At 39.8% G+C, this 17,323-nt stretch overlaps 1 protein-coding gene across 2 annotated transcripts in view; it reads right to left on the reverse strand.

Annotated features, from left to right (window-relative positions):
• The window catches only part of PHF20L1 (PHD finger protein 20 like 1), a gene marked incomplete at its 3' end in the record, with an annotated part of 56,172 nt that extends 41,054 nt beyond the window's left edge, over positions 1-15,118 (reverse strand). For both annotated transcript variants that reach the window (XM_081111273.1, XM_081111274.1), the window contains exons 1-2: positions 14,819-15,118; positions 12,177-12,292 (exon numbers count right to left, since the gene is read on the reverse strand). In XM_081111273.1, coding sequence (XP_080967399.1) covers positions 12,177-12,259 — 83 coding nt within the window. In that variant the 5' untranslated portion in view covers positions 12,260-12,292; positions 14,819-15,118. The remainder of the gene's footprint in view (positions 1-12,176; positions 12,293-14,818) is intronic.
• Between the last annotated feature and the right edge of the window lie 2,205 nt (positions 15,119-17,323).

Genomic DNA, 17,323 nt, shown 5'->3' on the forward strand with positions numbered 1-17,323 from the left:
AGAAGAAATGGGATAAGGCCTGTATCAAAGTGATTATATTATACATGGTCAACTGGTAAGCATATACAAAAATTATATATAAGATGTTATTATTAATAGTTCAGAAGAAACTGGAAAGTTCACTAAAGGTCCTTGGGAGACACTGTTTATGTTGCTCTTGGTGGGGGACTTGTAGGATTTATACTTAATGAATATTGTGCAAACGAAGGTCAAGGGTATACACAGAGCATACCCCAATTATTCGCTCTGTTCATTTACTTAAAATCATGATGTGGCCCTAGCTGGTTTGGCTCAGTGGATACAGTGTCGGCCTGCAGACTAAAGGGTCCCAGGTTGGATTCCAGTCAAGGGCACATGCCCAGGTTACGGGTTCGATTCCCAGTAGGGGGCATGCAGGAGGCAGCCAATCAATGATTCTCTCTCATCACTGATGTTTCTATCTCTCTCTCCCTCTCCCTTCCTCTCTGAAATCAATAAAAATATATATATTTTTTTAAAAAAACACACGATGTGGCTCAAGTTTGACAATAGGCCAAGACAATGAGGATTCAGAGACAAGTCCAGACCTCAAGGATCTCATGATCAGAGATTGAATGGGCACTTCATAAAGCCAGTGGCTAGACTATACGGTAAGCAGTAAGATAACTATAGAAAATTGTGGGACTCAGATTGGACTGGTTAACTAGGTTCAAGCTAAAGGGATCTGAAATAGCAAATTAATAAAATGATCCTTTATTCTACAAACAGGGAATTTCATAAAGTTTGTACTTCATTTGGTTATCAATTACACCCTAGAAAAAAAAAGTCCTAACATCAAGATCATTGCTACATGTTAAAAAATGCAAAAAATGGCCATTTAACATTATTTTACACAGTGAAATGACTTCCCTGTTCTAGCATATGGCCATAGTAATAATGCTTTGATACACAAAGTGAACAAAAAATACTGTTGAACAAATGTATGCACAAATGCCACTCATCTTGAATCACAGCATTATTTTGGTGCACCCTTTATGTTTTACAATAATTTAAGTGTGAATGGAACATAAGATTTTTCGTACTGAATTTGGACGAGGTGGTGATAATGTTTCTACTTTGTCATTTTGTAAAGCCTGGATCATGGAAAGCTGCTCAGGATAGCGATGAGGCAGAGTCCCAACATTTATGAAGGTCTGAGAAGTGAACGACAGGTTTCAGAGTTAACTATTTGTACGCCATAAGCATCTGTAGACACAAGCGGCAGACCTTTTTTCATTAAATTCAAAATATCATGGCAGTTAACCAGTTAAGACAATTAGCAATAGGAAGAAAACACCATGGTTGGCATCTCTCAAGAATTCAGAAGAAAGATGGAGAGAAGGCAACTTCACCAGAAGTATGAGTCCTCAAAGCCAAAATTCTACATGGAGCTCTCTTAACCCTTATCATGTTTCTGCAAAATACCACAAAATTCCACTATCTACTCTATTTTAACCCCACTTTGAAGTCCATGTATTGCTTAAATAATATTCACTTGTGCAGAAAATGAGGAACTGTCTCCACTGCTCTGGGTCGACCTCACTCTCGTGTCATTTGCACTTGAATCCTAGAGAACAGTTGACTCTCAGCCAACTTTACAAGAAAAATGACCCACCCTAAAATTGGTCTTTCTCGTTTATTAGACTGAATGGAAAGGGGCAGCACTCAGAAATACCTAGAAGACTTTATAAAGGTTCTTGCTGAATTTAATAGAAGTTCCATACATACAACTGTACTACTGTAATCTCTTCATTGATTTCTTGGATCACTCAGGTCAGGCTTCTAAAGAGCAAGAAACCAACATGGAAGTGAGCATCACAGACGAATTCCCATACTGCCTCACACAGTGAACTGTTTTACACGGGCAGGTCCTGACTCACCCAATAGACAAAATGCTGTGTGTGTGGTATAGACGTGTATGATGGATGATTCTTTTGAGGTGGGGATTCCCAATTTGAATCAGATTTTCAAAGGGGTTTATGATCAAAAAGGAAAACAGTTCTGGAAGGCAAAATCATCTATTAACACTCTAACTACGATGTGCCATTATCCTTGGAAGGAAGAAATAAATGATGGGCATGCAACTACGCCAGAACCATAGTCTAATAGATTTTTTTAAATCCCTTTATAGTCAATGTAGTTACAGTGAAACAAACTTTATCTGAATTTAGGGACTCATTCTGATTTGTCATCTAGTTTGTTACATCCAAATTTTTACCTCTATTGGTAAAGAAAGTCAACCATAATGAAATGACACAGGAAATCCTTGATATACTTATGACCTAGGATTTCCTGCAGTTAAGCAAAAGAAAAGAGTTGTTAACTACTCACTGATAGGTTACAATCCACTGAGCAAGGCCAGACAATATTGAATATCCATCAGGATTCACTTGGAGATTTAGCTAATCATTTAAATAAATGCCATAATAAAAAAAAAGGCAAAGTATTTTTCAAAATTACCCCCAATAAATTATTCAAATTATGTTTTTAATAAGTCATTTTGTTTATTTTAAGATAGTAAAATTTCTAATTTGTATAACTTTAAAAATTGACACTTTCTCTTTCATTCCATTTACTCAGCAAACACTGTCTCTAATTCACTATGTTCCAGACACTAAAAAGTAGGACTAAAGCTACAAATACAAATAAGACATTATTCCAATCAACCAAATTCAGGAGGGAAGGAAGAAAAAAAGAGAGTCAAACAAGTTAATGCAGACACAATATAATGTAATACCTAGCACAATAAAGATCTATTACAGTAGCACAGAGAGTACAGAAATTAGACTTTCTCCTAGAGAAAGTAGTTCTTTGATTTTCAAAGAATGAAGTAACTTGAAATCTAACAAACATAATCTAAATGTTAGCAGAATCTTAAAGGAGTTAGGATTAACATCTCAAAACAGTTTTGTGTAGAGTAACTTCGTAATAAAAAAAACTAACATGGTGTCATACAAAAGACTAAAACATATTAGAAAAACTAAAAACAGAGAGATAAGAACTTCCTTACATATGACTGTTATGAGGATTATTTGCCAAATAATAAAAATTAATGTAGAATATAATCCAAAACAAACATAATATCCTTATAACTTAGTAACCTTCTAAAAAGGTTAGCTTCTAGGAGCACTTTAAATTTACATTATACTCTGTAATTTTCAAAAGTGTTTTCTCACTCATTAATTATAAATAAAATAACAATGTCACCGAATATTGTTATAATATTTTTGAATGAACTGCCTTTAGATAACGCACGTTGTTTACACCTTAGAACACACGGAAAACAAAAATGTTTTGATTAATTCAAACTCTGTATTCCAAAATGAAGTAGAAATACAAATGAATCTAGACTATCATTCAGATGACAACATATCAAAATCACATCTTCTCCAACACTGAATAGCAAGTCTCATCCCATTATCCCTCAGTTCCTCTTCTCAGAGCCAGTCATCCCCTAGGACACCCACCCAGGACAACCTTGCCAGAGGCGCGCTTCCTGCCTGTCACAGCCTCTGCAGCAGATAACGGGTAAGAGCAGAGCTGGCTGTGTCTTTTCCTTTAGAAGCTGTGGCAGCCACCTTTCAAATTAAGGTTTCATTTCAGATCACTGGATTTAAACTCCTATTTCCCCTCTACCTCAGCACCTGAACCTCCTGCCTTGTCTGCATCCATTCATACCACCAGGTCTAACCAATCAAAAGACCCACACCAGAGCCTTTATAATCAATTTTATAAAAAATTCCTTTCCTACTCTACCAAAAAATGCCACCAGTATTTTACTCAGCATTTATGTACATCATATAATTTGTTCAGACTAACGTGACCAAACTCCTCATTATTTAGTTTTGTCATAAAACTCGAAACTCCAGCAGGGTGCAGTCCAACCAGTGTTATTTAATATTTAGCACTTAAAATATTATTTTACTGCTATAGCACCAGATGTTATATGCCTACTGATTAAAGCCTTAAGAATTTACACTGACTCCTCTCCCACTAGATTCTACTTTCTTAGAATAACTAATGCTCATGCTATTACCACTATTAAAGCGAACACGTACTAAGTGCCTACCGCATGGCAGAAACCATCACAGGCTCTCAATATGCACTGCCTTGCTTAATCCTCAAAGGACCCTGAGTTGGGTAATGCCATTTCCCAGGTATGAAAAGGAGGTCACAGAGGACCTGAAAGGTTAAGAAACTAGCTCCTGAACTGAGGTCTGTCTGTCTGTCTGTCCTGAAACACTGCTTTCCATTGGATATGTAATCTGCATCTCGCAACTGAGACTCCAGCTCCTGTCACACTTACTGCAATGTTTCAATAGGGGCTTTTACCAACAGCTACTGAAAACAAGTAACAACATCAAACTACATTACATTTATTTTTTTCTTGAAAATGTAATCATCTGCTTTTGATACAAATAAAATTCCTAAAATTGGTTTTGTTAGCCCAACCAGTATAAAAAACAAATGTTATTATATTATACAAAATAAGTATGCAAAAGTAGCTTAACTTTTATGATGTTTGAAAATTGTCATAATATAAACTTAAAAATTAAGATAGGAAATCTAGGATGATGTTACAAAACTAAGAAAAACACTTAGTGACTTTAAAAATGTTAAATTTGCCAACCCAGCATGGCAAATTATGCTGTTTTCAAGCAATAAGTCACAATTCATTTGCCATAATTTTCTCCAATGGTGATCAGATTTCACATCCCCAGAACTTGGGGGGTCATTCTTTACCAACCCACCAATTTGCAATAAACTTTGCTGGGCAACTTTTGTGAATGACAAGGGCCAGGGCTTTATATATGTGATTTCATATAAGTACCTTATACTTGAGTACCTTACCATATCAATTTCTAATTTAATTTTTTTAAAAAATTGTATGTGCTGACTGATGACCTGTGAGAGGTAGCGGTCAATAGTTCTTCAAATATAAAGTCATATAAAAATACTAAAAGCCAGGACTCATGAAGAATAGCAAAGCTAAGCTGCCTTTTCAATATCATGTTAATGTTTTAAATTATACTACTGACATTTAAAATGTAAAACTAGTATTTTTCTCCCACAGTTAAAATAAATCATTTAACAACAAAATTAAATACCCCTAAGAATCTACAGATAACAGTCTGTCTACTCGGTAAAACTAGACTTGCAAACCTTTTTAGTAAAGCTACCATGATAAATAAGTTATTTCCCAACTAATGGCTTTAACCAACTCCCTACCACAGAATAAAGCATTACATACTGCAATGTGACAAGTGTAAAACCTCCAAATACATAATAATATTCAGGAGGAATGATGTAATAGGGAGTTGGATACCTGTTAATATGTGATGGCTGAGCTTCAACCAAATGTCAGAGAAGCAAATAAAACTGTCTTATATCTTGACCCAATCTGTGCCATTACATGAACACGCATATACACACACACAAAGCACAGCACAATAAGCCTGAGGTTTACTAGACTTTACACTGTTACACAGTTATGAGGAAATCGTCGGCTTGAAGATTGGATTCTAAGGTAAGCTTGGGAGGAAGACTCTAGGACAGCCAGACCTGAAAGTAACCTGCCTTGCAGAAGTGCTATAATTCCAGGGAAGGAGAGTGACATGGCATCCTGGGTCCTCGGGGCCCTTCTACACACCAGAAACATGCACGTCACTAGCGCAAGTCAGGAACTACGATGGCCTGTGAGCACGGAGCCCATCTGCTCCTGGAGCCGAGGCCCAAAGCCCCAGGGCATCTATCTGAGAAGCAAAGAGGTGTCACTAGACTTGAAGCAAAAGAACCCGCAAGACTTGGATCTTCTGGCCATATCACCTGGAATAAAACAGTAACATCTCAGAACCTCAAACCTGTCAAGGGCCTAAACCACAACCATCCAGCCAGGTGGGACTGCAGATTGCAGAAAGAGGAGCAAGAACACTGAAGCAAAGTATTTGTAGGTCAATATATCTGATTTTATTGAAAAACAGCAAAAACAGATTTCTGGATCGTATCATTTTGCAATGTACTTACATTTTATTTCCTCTAACATAAAGAATTAAAAGCAGACTATAAATCCTGATATTTCATTGCTATTCAGATCAAAAACTTGATCTTCAGGTTCATAATTCTGTATAGTTTAGAACAGTGGTTTTCATATGTGCTCCCCAGACCAGCAACATCAGCATAACCTGGAAACTTGTCCGAAATGCAAATAATTGGGCTCCCTCAGACCTACTCAATCAGAAGCTGTGGGTGTCAAGCCCTGGGGCCCTGCAATCTTTGCGTAACAAGCCCTCCAGGTGATTCTGATGGAGACTAAAGTCTGAGAATCACTGCTAGACTTCACCAGAATCACTTCAAAACTTTAGTGTCAATGAACCTTATAAGAGAAGCAATTTGTTAATAAATTGGTACCACATAGAAAATTAGTGAGCTGAAGTGTCCTATTGGACAAATATTCTTTTTTAAACCAATAGTTATGACCCCAAGTAATTTCAAAATTAAACAATTAATGGAAAAACATTTAAAAGAGTGACAGAGCTGGTTGGATAAAGGGTAAGCACCTGCCCAATACCACTAGACTCCAAATAGTTCAAACCTCTAAATCTCTGTTCCAAAATATATTCACCTTTCTCCACTTTTTGCAACTCATTTTCTCTTCTAGTGACCAGCCATTTTGAACAAACTATGTACGACTCCTACCCCTTGTCTAGCTTACTTCTGCCTCAAGTCTGTTACATATCTATGTAAGATACAGAAACCTGCCATCACTCCATCACTGAACAGGTGGAAAGCAGACTTTAAAACTGTAAGTTTCTAATTCAAGGGAACCGGAAGGTCATCTACTAAGTCATGGCCTCATTTTAAGGACATTAAAGCAGAAAGTACTCTCCAAAGTCACCCAGTCCATGGCAGAGCATTTAGAAGCCACATTTCTGACTTCCGGTTAAATTAACTTGTATTTTTAATCTTGCTGCTAACCTTTTTCGTAGGGAGAAGAAAGGAGAACTTTATCTTTAAAAGTTTATGGGGCTTTCTTTTGTGGAAATTTTAAAATTGAAGAACACAAGTGCTTGTGCACGGCTATAGGCCTGCTTGATGACTAAAACTGAAAGTTTCCTTAGATCTTAAGTTTCAAAATGTGTGACTTTATAAATGTAAACCACCTCAGAATTTAAGAAGAAATCTTGTTCATTTCAATTTGAAGTTCTCTGCAGCAAGGGTCCTTAATCTGGAATCCATCGATAAGTTTTCTAGGAGCACCATAATATACAATTATTTTCACGTATAAATGTGACTCTACAGTTTTCTGAGTCTATAGCTGAAATTAGGTTCTCTAAGGTAGCTAGTGGCTCAAAATAAGAATCAATACTTTTCAAGTGTACAGACATTTAGGAAAACCCAATTTACAAAAAGACAAAATTTTATTCATATTAGAAAAAGGATCTCTATTTAAAAAGTATTCACCTAAGGTTTCTACAAGTTTCAAACTTACCTCATATAATTAAAACATGACTTCATTCAGGTTTTAAACTTGGTTCACATACTACTTTCAAGAGCCTTCTTATCCACATACAGACTGTACAACTTGTCTCTACAATGTTTCCTTTTGAATAGCTAAATCCAATTAGGAAAAAGCAACCCTTTCCATTCAGAAAACAGTACTCTTATTTAAATTAGAAGGTATTTGAACTTGGTACAATCTAAATTTCCTCAACTTTCCCACTCTATTAAAATTCTGTTCATGAACATTTTAAAAACTCACATTTGCAACTGTTCCATACAGTTCAAAAAAACTCCAAATGTATGGAAACAGTATTTGCCAATTCAAATTTATACTGTTCTACCAAACTCTGATACTTGGAGACATCTCCACATTTTTTAATCTTTCATTTTCCTTTTCTTTAGATCTAGAACAGAACTAAATAAAAATGTACCCAAAAAAGTCAGAAGAGCATAACTCATCTGAATGTTTTAAATTGACTCCATGTCTCATTTCTTTCGGGAGTAACGCCAGAGCATACTACTTGACTTGTTCCATAATTAAGTCACTTGCCATAGAGTAACTATTTTCATTTCAATCAAAAGACAAAGTTAAACCAGTAGTCAAATCAGTACAATTTAAACACTCTTCAAAATGATTACATACTTTAATATTTGCAAGGGTGTTTTGTAAACTATAAAACTATGCAGAAACTAAGATCTTATCATCACCTCAAAAGCATGGAGTATAAGCCCTAGCTGGTTTGGCTCAGTGTATGAGAGCATTGGACTGCAGAATGGAAGGTCCCGGGTTCGATCCCCAGGAGGGGGTTTGCAGGAGGCAGCTGATCAATGATCCTCTCTCATCATTGATGTTTCTATCTCTCACACCCTCTCCCTTCCTCTCTGAAATCAGTAAAAATATATTTAAAACAAAAAACACATGGAGTATAGTTTGTTGCAATGAAATACTTTTCCCTTTACATTTCAGGCCATTCTCATGTCAAAACAAAGCTACACTGAAAAACATCCCCAAAGAATTATTTTTCAACTCTCCCTCTGCCCGTGCTTTATAATTATGTATTATTTTGTAGAATTTGGAGCAAATTTAAACACATTCTTTTATCTGATCCCTAAAATAATCCTGAGTAAATGCCAGTAATACTGCTTCATTTTACTGATAGGTCAACCAAGTTCAAGGGCTTACCCATATTTACAGGATCAGAAATATGACAGTTTGAATTTGAACCTGCCTCTTTTGTCCTTAGAATCCACTTAAAATGTCTCCAATATAACTCCAACTCAGAACTTTCCTTTCCCAATATAATTCTGTAACAACAACCTGTGTCCATGTTCATTCTTGTGATGCTGTATTAATGAGATTATAAAACTGTCAAAGTTTGGATGTTCAGAGGTAGTGATGGAGGTAAGGTAGAAAATGCTGATGGTATTAGCTGTAAACATTAGCATATTATAAGTCTTTTAAAGGGTTATTAAGAAAGAAATGAAATGTTTTAACTAAAACTACAAAATTTTTAAAAATTAAAGCAACCCACACTACTACGTAGGAGTTAGGGTTAGTGAGTGCCGAAGAAATCCAAGTGTGGAAGGCCACATCCTGGCCCTGGAGAAGACTGGCTTTTCACAGGGCTTCCTCGGGACCTGCATTCATTAGTATCAGTAACTAGTCAGACCACCAATGAGTTCTCTCAGGTAACTCTGAGGTTACTTTGAAAACAACAAGTAATAAATCATTACTTAAACATGTAGAGTGCATTTTTCAAGGCTGAAGTATCTTTATGAACTTTAAAGAATGTGGAATATGGTTTACTCAAGCAGTAATTATGCACTTTTCCTACAAAAACTACATTGAGTCTTTCTATTAAACCAAAATGGGAACTTAACCTCCAGTTTATTTGTCCATTAAATTGAGAGGGTATCCTTTTATTTATAGGGCACACAGTAAAATTGTTTTCCTTTTTTATACAGGAAAAAACCTTTTACACATAGGACAAATTCACAGTTTGGGTGCTCAACTATCACAACTTTCCGTCTGCATTTCTCTTTAAAAGGTAATGTGTCAACATGTGATGTTACTTCCTTAACAATAGTCAGTAATACTTATCATAAATGTCTCAAGTGCAAAGACAGTAGTATTTTCATTCCTGCTCCTCCCTCCCTGTCCAATGACTATAAGAGACTTTCCAATTGAATGAATGACAGTGGAAAACTAAGCATTCAATATGGATGCAAAAGGAGAGGATATGAAAGAAAGTGGGTAAGGAGGGGTGGGAGAGAGAAGGGAATTATTTCAGTATATTTTCAGGGATTAACTATTTTGCCTTCACAAGAATATCAAAGTTTTTCAACACTCAACCCTTCCACTCTTTTACCTGATATTAAAGCAAAAATTTGTAAAATTTACATGAAATACAGAATGGGACAATATGAATAAAGTTTATCTCATTTGGAAATAAAATCAGTTCAGGTCTCACTGAACTTCTTTTGTGCCTCATAGAAAACTCAGTAAATCTTAGCTATTAATTACTGTCCTATGATAAAGCACTGTAATACTATATCATAGGGTCACCCAAGCCTAACAAGTTCTTGAGACTACTGATTAATAAACAAAGTCACAATAGGAAAATTATTTTTTCAATTACCTAGAATATGCATATACAATACTCTTAATTATTTTTAAATTAAGGCATTAACTGTAGCAGTATGCTAAAATGTTCATATAAATAAACTCACAAAAATCAAGCTGATGACAAGTTTTAATAATTATCACATGTAATTATTTTGGCTAAAGTTTACTTACTCTAAAGAGGCCATTATTATTTGGGTCATTAAAATTAAATCTAAACTTAATTAATGAGTACATATGCATGTTACCACCCTACGTAAGCACTTAGAAATTTCATGGTGAGATGCATAAGACAATGAAAACATTTAAGCTATGATTTTCATTTGTTCTCTGACATTCCAAATACTCTAAAAGTACACTCAGGCTTGACTTTTAAAGTGATTCTTTTTTATAACCTTTTTACTTTAACTATTGAATTATCAATTTAACAACTGTTAAATAAAAAAAAAAATTTTGACCACTTAAAGTGAATTTCTTACAAATATCAAAGTTAATTATGCTAATATCCCTGAAAGTCACTAAGAAAACTAATAAGCTGTGTGTTTCATCAAAACTGTTAGTTCAATTACAAATTGGTCAGTTTGGAAGCCTAAGAAAATATATTACTATGAATTAACTAGTAATTTAAAAAGTCAGTAACTTAAAAAAAGAATTTACCACCAAAGAAGCAAGAAGTAACATTTCTCATACTCTTGTATCACAGATTCAGAAGTGTGCCTTCCTAGTAAGAAGCTTCTTTTGCTCACGACAGCCCATGGCTAACTAAGCAGGCATGCTTGGCTGCAGGTCTAACGCAGTGGTTCTCAATCAGGAGCGTGTGTGGAGATGATTTTATGACCAGGCGGGATGCTACTGCCTGCTTCCCAGGTGCTGCCCAAAGCCCCTACTGAGAACTACTGTGTACACCCGCCACCTCAGGAGAGTAACCATTGTGTCCCCTACAAAGGAGTAACCACTGATGTGTAGCTGGAAGGCATGGGGCCATACCGCTGTGCCTTCCCACCTCAAACTGCAGTTTCAAACCGTCCCAAAGCAGAGGCCATGGCAGCGTTCATTAGGCTGGGGGTCAGGGACATGTGGAGAGTTCTAACGCCAGATGCTAAGAGACGAAAGTCTCAGGCTGGTCTAGAGTCAAATATCACAACACAAAATTTTCTCCACCTGCCATTGCCAACGCAGGAAGCTGACTGAATACCAATCAATCAAAAGCACATCTATGATGCCCACTGTGTTCTGAAGGGAGTTGTAGTGAGAGAAAATGTCAACAAGTCCGGTAGACAGTCCTGGACCTGCTAAATGGCTAGATCCTCATCAGAACCACAGGATTCCAGAGGGGCAGAGGCAGCACCACCCCAGGAGAGGAACCCCTCCAATGCCCCTCCCAGGGTAGGGGCTGAGAATGGCGCCGAGACACCGCCCCAGAGAGCAGTAGAGGCCAGCTAAGTGAAATAAGGAGAGAGGACCCTCGTTACTCCTGCTGTGGTCCCTTCTCTCCTTTCCAGGTGGCTGCTTTATCTCATGTAACTCATTTTCCCCATGCCATGATGAGGGGTATGTTGAGGTGTTTGAATTCACCACTTCTCACAGATGGCCAGAGGAAGGGGGAAGAAAGGTGGTTTGGCTTTTAGGTGGGCTAGTGAACAATGACTATGCTAACCATCAACAAATACTGGCATTTGAAAGTGTTATCCCAAACCTGGGAAGCTGGTTTATCTGGATTAATCCCCTCCTCCCACCACAATACAGCTCCAGTTAACTACACAGGGGTACTGACACTCTCTTTATATCTCATGTCCTCCATCCTCATCTGCAGTTCCCAAACACCTAAAATGTTCTGACTAAAATGATCTGACTAGCAACAATGTTTAGATGCTAAACCTGCAAAGTCTGAAGAGCAGGCAAACTAAAAACCAGTGTGTACACATATTCAAAATATGACTACATTAGTGTTCCTGCCACGGTCAGAACAGCGATGAACCCACATATGCAAGGCTACAGACACGTGCTTCAGGTCGAGAGCTCCAAGTTTCCATACCATTTTTGTAAGTAGTCCAGTGCCTCCAACCGAGCCCCAATCTCAAAAGTGATTCCAGGACGATTTGGGGGCTTTTTACTCATCTTGAGATACTATTCTTCAGTATTCGCTTCTCACTACCTCAAGAAAGGAAAAAAAGTTAGATTCTGATGCATAAAATGCATAAGGAATTAAACAAAAATTTAAAAACATTACAGTAACTGCCAAATTTTTAAGAAATTTGAATGATGATTATCAATATCTCTAGGTAGAGTACTGTGCAACTTACAGGCAATCTTAAAAATGGATTAAGAAAAAAGACATTACACCTAAAACCTATTTGTTCATGTTGACCAATGTCACCTCAATCAATTTAATACATACTAAAAATAAAAATTTTAAAAAGGACATTAACAAGGTAACTACTTAAAAAGAACAGATGGGCATTAAAACTAATGGCTACCATGCTTTAAATTGTAGCTTGGAAAATATCCAGGAAAACTCTCCAGAGTAATGACTGAAAATGTTTTCCTGGCTTTGAAAAATCAAGACAGTTGAGTGTCCTGGAATATGACTAATGAGATTCTTGAGCACAAGTTAACCACATTTTCCAGCAAGTGTTTACTGAGTGCCTTGTAACACGAACGGCTTTTGATAAGACCCTGGGGGACACACAAAGATGGAAGCAGCAGTGAACACGCTCCTCCGCCGTGAAGACTGGCCATTCCCCCTGTGATTAGGGCATCTCATTCCCTATGACCCTCCACCTTGGTAGCCAATGATTCAGTAATTTTAACTTAACATATAAAGTTGCAAAGGAAATTTTTTCCTTGTACTTCGCTGAATTCAATGAGCCACAATGATGAGGAATTTTTTCTAACTCTGAGAATTCATTCCTACAATATTTCAATATAGGCAGGGCCTCTGTCGATTTCAATATTGACAATAAGTGGTTGTAACATTCAAACAAACACTACAAAGGAGTATCTATCTCTCTATCCTCTCTAGACCGCTGGCAGGTGGACTATTCTCCTCTGGCCTGGATGGCCATCGGTACCCGGAGGCAGCCTCTTTTCCGCTAAGGACCTGGTGCCTGAGTGATGTAAGCGCATTTTAAGGCAGCCTTCCCAAGAGATAGCAAGTAATCAGGAATGCAAAGGGATCCCTAAAGCCTTTCTGGATATTCAGAATGGCTAATATGACAGTGCTCCCTCCCAGTGTAAAAAGGAAAACACACAAATATGTAATCATTTTAATAGTTTGGTCACAATTCAAAAGGGACCATCACTAACAATAAACACAGACTCACAGAGAACAGACTGACAGCTGTCAAAGGGAAAGGGGTTGGTGGGCTGGGTGAAAATGGTGAAGGGAGTACGCAAAAAAAAAAAAAAGAAAGAAAGAAAAATCCAACAAACAAACTTAAAAACAGACAACAGTATTGTGATTACCAGAGGGGAAGGGGGGTGAGGGGAGGTAGAAGAGGGTTCAGGGGGGACAAATGGTGGTAGAAGACTGGACTTGGGGTGGTGATGTAAAATAGAATTGTACACCTGAAACCTATACAATTTTATTAGCCAAATGTCACCTCAATAAATCCAATAGAAATTAAATTTTTAAAAATAAAAAAATGAATAAAACCAACTGTCCTTTACTTTTTGAAAAAAAATCTGATAGATAAGGGGGAAAACCAACACCAATACTTGCCATTTAAATAGATAAAATCAAACTTAAATACTCATGACTGGGGAGGGTAGTACTATCATCCAGCCATGAGCGCAGCAAAGATTAGTGCATTCATGTTCACAGGAAACGCGGCCAGGAGTTTATTTGGTGTAAAGGGAACAAAAATAAGACTATCTTAATAGAGGTCTCGTCAGTTCGCAACCTATCAGGCAGCTCCCCAAAGGCCGGTGCAAAAATCGAATCAGCCTTTCCTGCTGTTGGGCACAGGCAGAGCTGGCTTGGGGGCTCACTGACATCCTCTAGGCTCCAACTCAAACCCCCCGAGAAGTAACCGAGTCGAGACGTGTAATTCCCCGGGATACTTCCGCGCGAGTGGCCGGAAAGGCCAGATGGCCTTCTCCTCGGGTGGACCGGGGAGGATGAGGAGGGGTTTGAATGAAGGAAAAAGTCGGACAAAGTCAAACGGGTCTATGGGGAGGCGGGAGGACTTGGAGCAAAGAGGGAAAGCGGGGCAGGGAGAACGGGGAGGAGGGGAAAGAGGAAGAAAGGAGTGGCAAAAAGTGAGAGCGGTTTAGCTGCGGGAGATGACCATGGGCGGGGAGGGAAAATGAGCAAGAAGATGCAACACCTGCAGAGTGCGGCGAGGGTCAGGGAATGGCCGCGGGGCCCCGAAAAAGAAAAAAAAAAAGAAAGAAAAAAGGTGGGGAGCGATGCGGGGCGGGAGGAGGGTGGCAGGAGACGGACAGGAAAGGCTCCGACGGCGCAGGCGAGACGGAGCCGCCTCCAGGTTTGACAGCCGCCCGGCCCTCGGCGGGGGGGAGGGAGGAGGGGGAGGGAGCGGCGGCGCCCAGACAATAGGGGCGGCGAGTGACGGGGAGGACGCGGGAGGGAGCGGGCCGGAGGGACACCCGCGTGGGGAGTCCCGGGCGGCCAGGCGGGGCCCCTCCTGCCCAGCTGCCGCCGCCGCCGCCTCTTACCGACTCGGCCTCCTGTCCGCACAGCAGCCGGGCCGTCCGGGGCCGAGCCGGGCACGAGCAGGGCGGCCAGCCCGGGCCTCCGCCACCGCCTCCGCCTCCGCCCAGGCGGCGCCGGGGAGCGAGCAGGAGCGAAGCGAACTGGAGCCTCGGGGACGGGTCGCGCCGAGGTCGCGCGGGAGGAAGCCGGTCTGAGCCCTCACGCCCGCTCGCTGTCCGCTGCCATCGCCGCCACCGCTGCCGCCGCCGCCGCCGGCCAGCCCAGACGCGACGCCGGTCCCGGCGACGTCAGCCGCCCGCGACGCCCCGGAAGGGGCCTGGGCGCGTCACGTGGCTCGCGAGGGTTGGGCCCGGGCCGCGCCGCCGATTGGAGGGCCGCCTTGGGGGGGCGGGGCTTCGCGGCAGTTGGGCTGGCGGCGGGTGGGCGGGGCCCCGTGAGCGGAGGGAGGAACGCGAGCTGGGGGAGCCCATTGGCGGTTGGCAAGGGTTTGACCTTTGAGCGATCAGCAGGGAGCCTGTTGAATGTTATTAGTATCGATTTGATGGGAGCCAGGTCCCCACAACTCCTCGTGCCCGCACCCTGCGCAAACTCCTGAAATGCACTGCACGCTTTCTGAGATACCCACCCCGTTCACATTAAAATAGAGCAGATGGTTACTGTTATAAAGTCAGTAAGCCTCTGTTGAATGAATCCTGTAAGTACATCACATGACAACCCCAATCACAATTGTTTGCTCCCCATAGTCCAGAGATCCTTGCAATACAAGAGGCAGATATTACTAAGACGTGTGTGTGTGTGTGTGTGTGTGTGTGTGTGTGTGTGTGTGTGATTTCCCCACGACGACACAGCTAATGATGGCAGAACTACTTCGATTGAATATCCACCATGTCCCAAACTGGTCAATAGGCACAAGAAAAAGTGTTTCCACCGTAGGGGAAACCAACAAATGAATACATTCAAAGCAATATTGGAATGAAGCGTCTTTTTTCTCTCTCTTTCCAGTGTGCCACTCCAACTCTCAAGCTTTCTAAATGCAACGTTGCATACAAATAACACTTGTATTTATCATGCTTTGCAGTGTGGAATTAAAATAGCAAAGAAGCTCTCTTTAAGCTTCAATTATGGTGGATTTTGGAAAGTTAAACAACCGTATTCATATCCTTTTATTCAATAGACATTCATTCATCACTACGTTGCTAATAGGTCCTGAGCTAGACTGAGCATGGCAGTATGTAGAAAAGATATAAATAAGAGAATGTCTGGTGGACATTTCTCCTCTTGTATGGTTGCCCAGCATCTGCACTCCCTTTCCATGTTTGGGAAAATTCACATCATACTTGTCATCAGTGTAATACATCATGTATTTCCAGAATCTTCTGGACACATAACAGGATTTTATGTTCCATCCTCCTTAGAATTATGTATAATCATTTGATTTGCTTTGGCTAATAAAATAAATTGTCATGTCCAGCTGGTAATGTAAAGGCCAGTTCACCAAGCTATCTGTCTCTGGTATAGTGAAAAGCAAATTTTGAGATGGTGTCTGCTCCAGCAGCCGAGATTCTAGACAGATTATGATGAGCCCAGAACCAACTGCTTACCTCAACTGATATAGTATAAGGAAAAATAAATAAATATGTGTTGTTTTAAGCTATTGATATTTGGGTGGTTGGTTGTTGCACAACATAAGCTATCTTAACTGACAGATACACCCACCTTGGAGTCTTGAAGGCAGAGTCAGCTTTGCACTGAATAAGATGACAATGTTAGAAACTCACATTTCTAGTCTCCAGTGCAGAGAAAGGGCTGTTTTCAGTGATACTAATTAGACTGTCTTGCTGAGGAGTGTGTATCAGGAGCTGCTAGTGATGCTCAATGTAAGGAAAGTTTTCTCCCGCAGCTTGGCCGTACCAGTGACCGATATCTGCCTTTCAACCTCGAGTTAACTAACTGAACCCTGGCGGAATCTCTGCTGACCCACCGGCCAGTAAGTGAGGGAAGAAAAAAAAATCTGTTGCTATACATCACTGCAAAGCTAAGGCTATTTGTAATTGAAGTAAAATACATACATAAAGGATAACATAGACCCCTCCACTCCTCACTGCTTTTTGAAAATCCATCAATCTACCCTGAAGAGATGATTCCTCCATTTTAACTGGAACTTAACCAGGGACCCCTCAAATAATTCAACTTGAAAAAAGAACAGGAAATCATCGAGTAAATGATTTCTGGCTGAGTGTATTGTATAGCGAGTATTCCCAATGGAATTAGAGGCCACTTTGAGAGCGGGGGTCTGTGTGTATGTTTAGTTGTCATGTGACTGATGAGGGACCAGGGCTGCTAGCCATGATGAAATGCACAATACAGTCCCATATCTTTAAGAACTAACCCCAGGTCATACATGACTTTTGAATGTCCCTCCAGACATTCAAATGGGTAAAAAAAAAAACAAAAAAAAAAACCTGTTTATAATCATCTGAGCCTAGAACTCGGTTTTACACATAAGC

Source organism: Myotis nattereri (genome assembly GCF_964212035.1).
Source record: "Myotis nattereri genome assembly, chromosome: 17".
Lineage (NCBI taxonomy): Eukaryota > Metazoa > Chordata > Mammalia > Chiroptera > Vespertilionidae > Myotis > Myotis nattereri.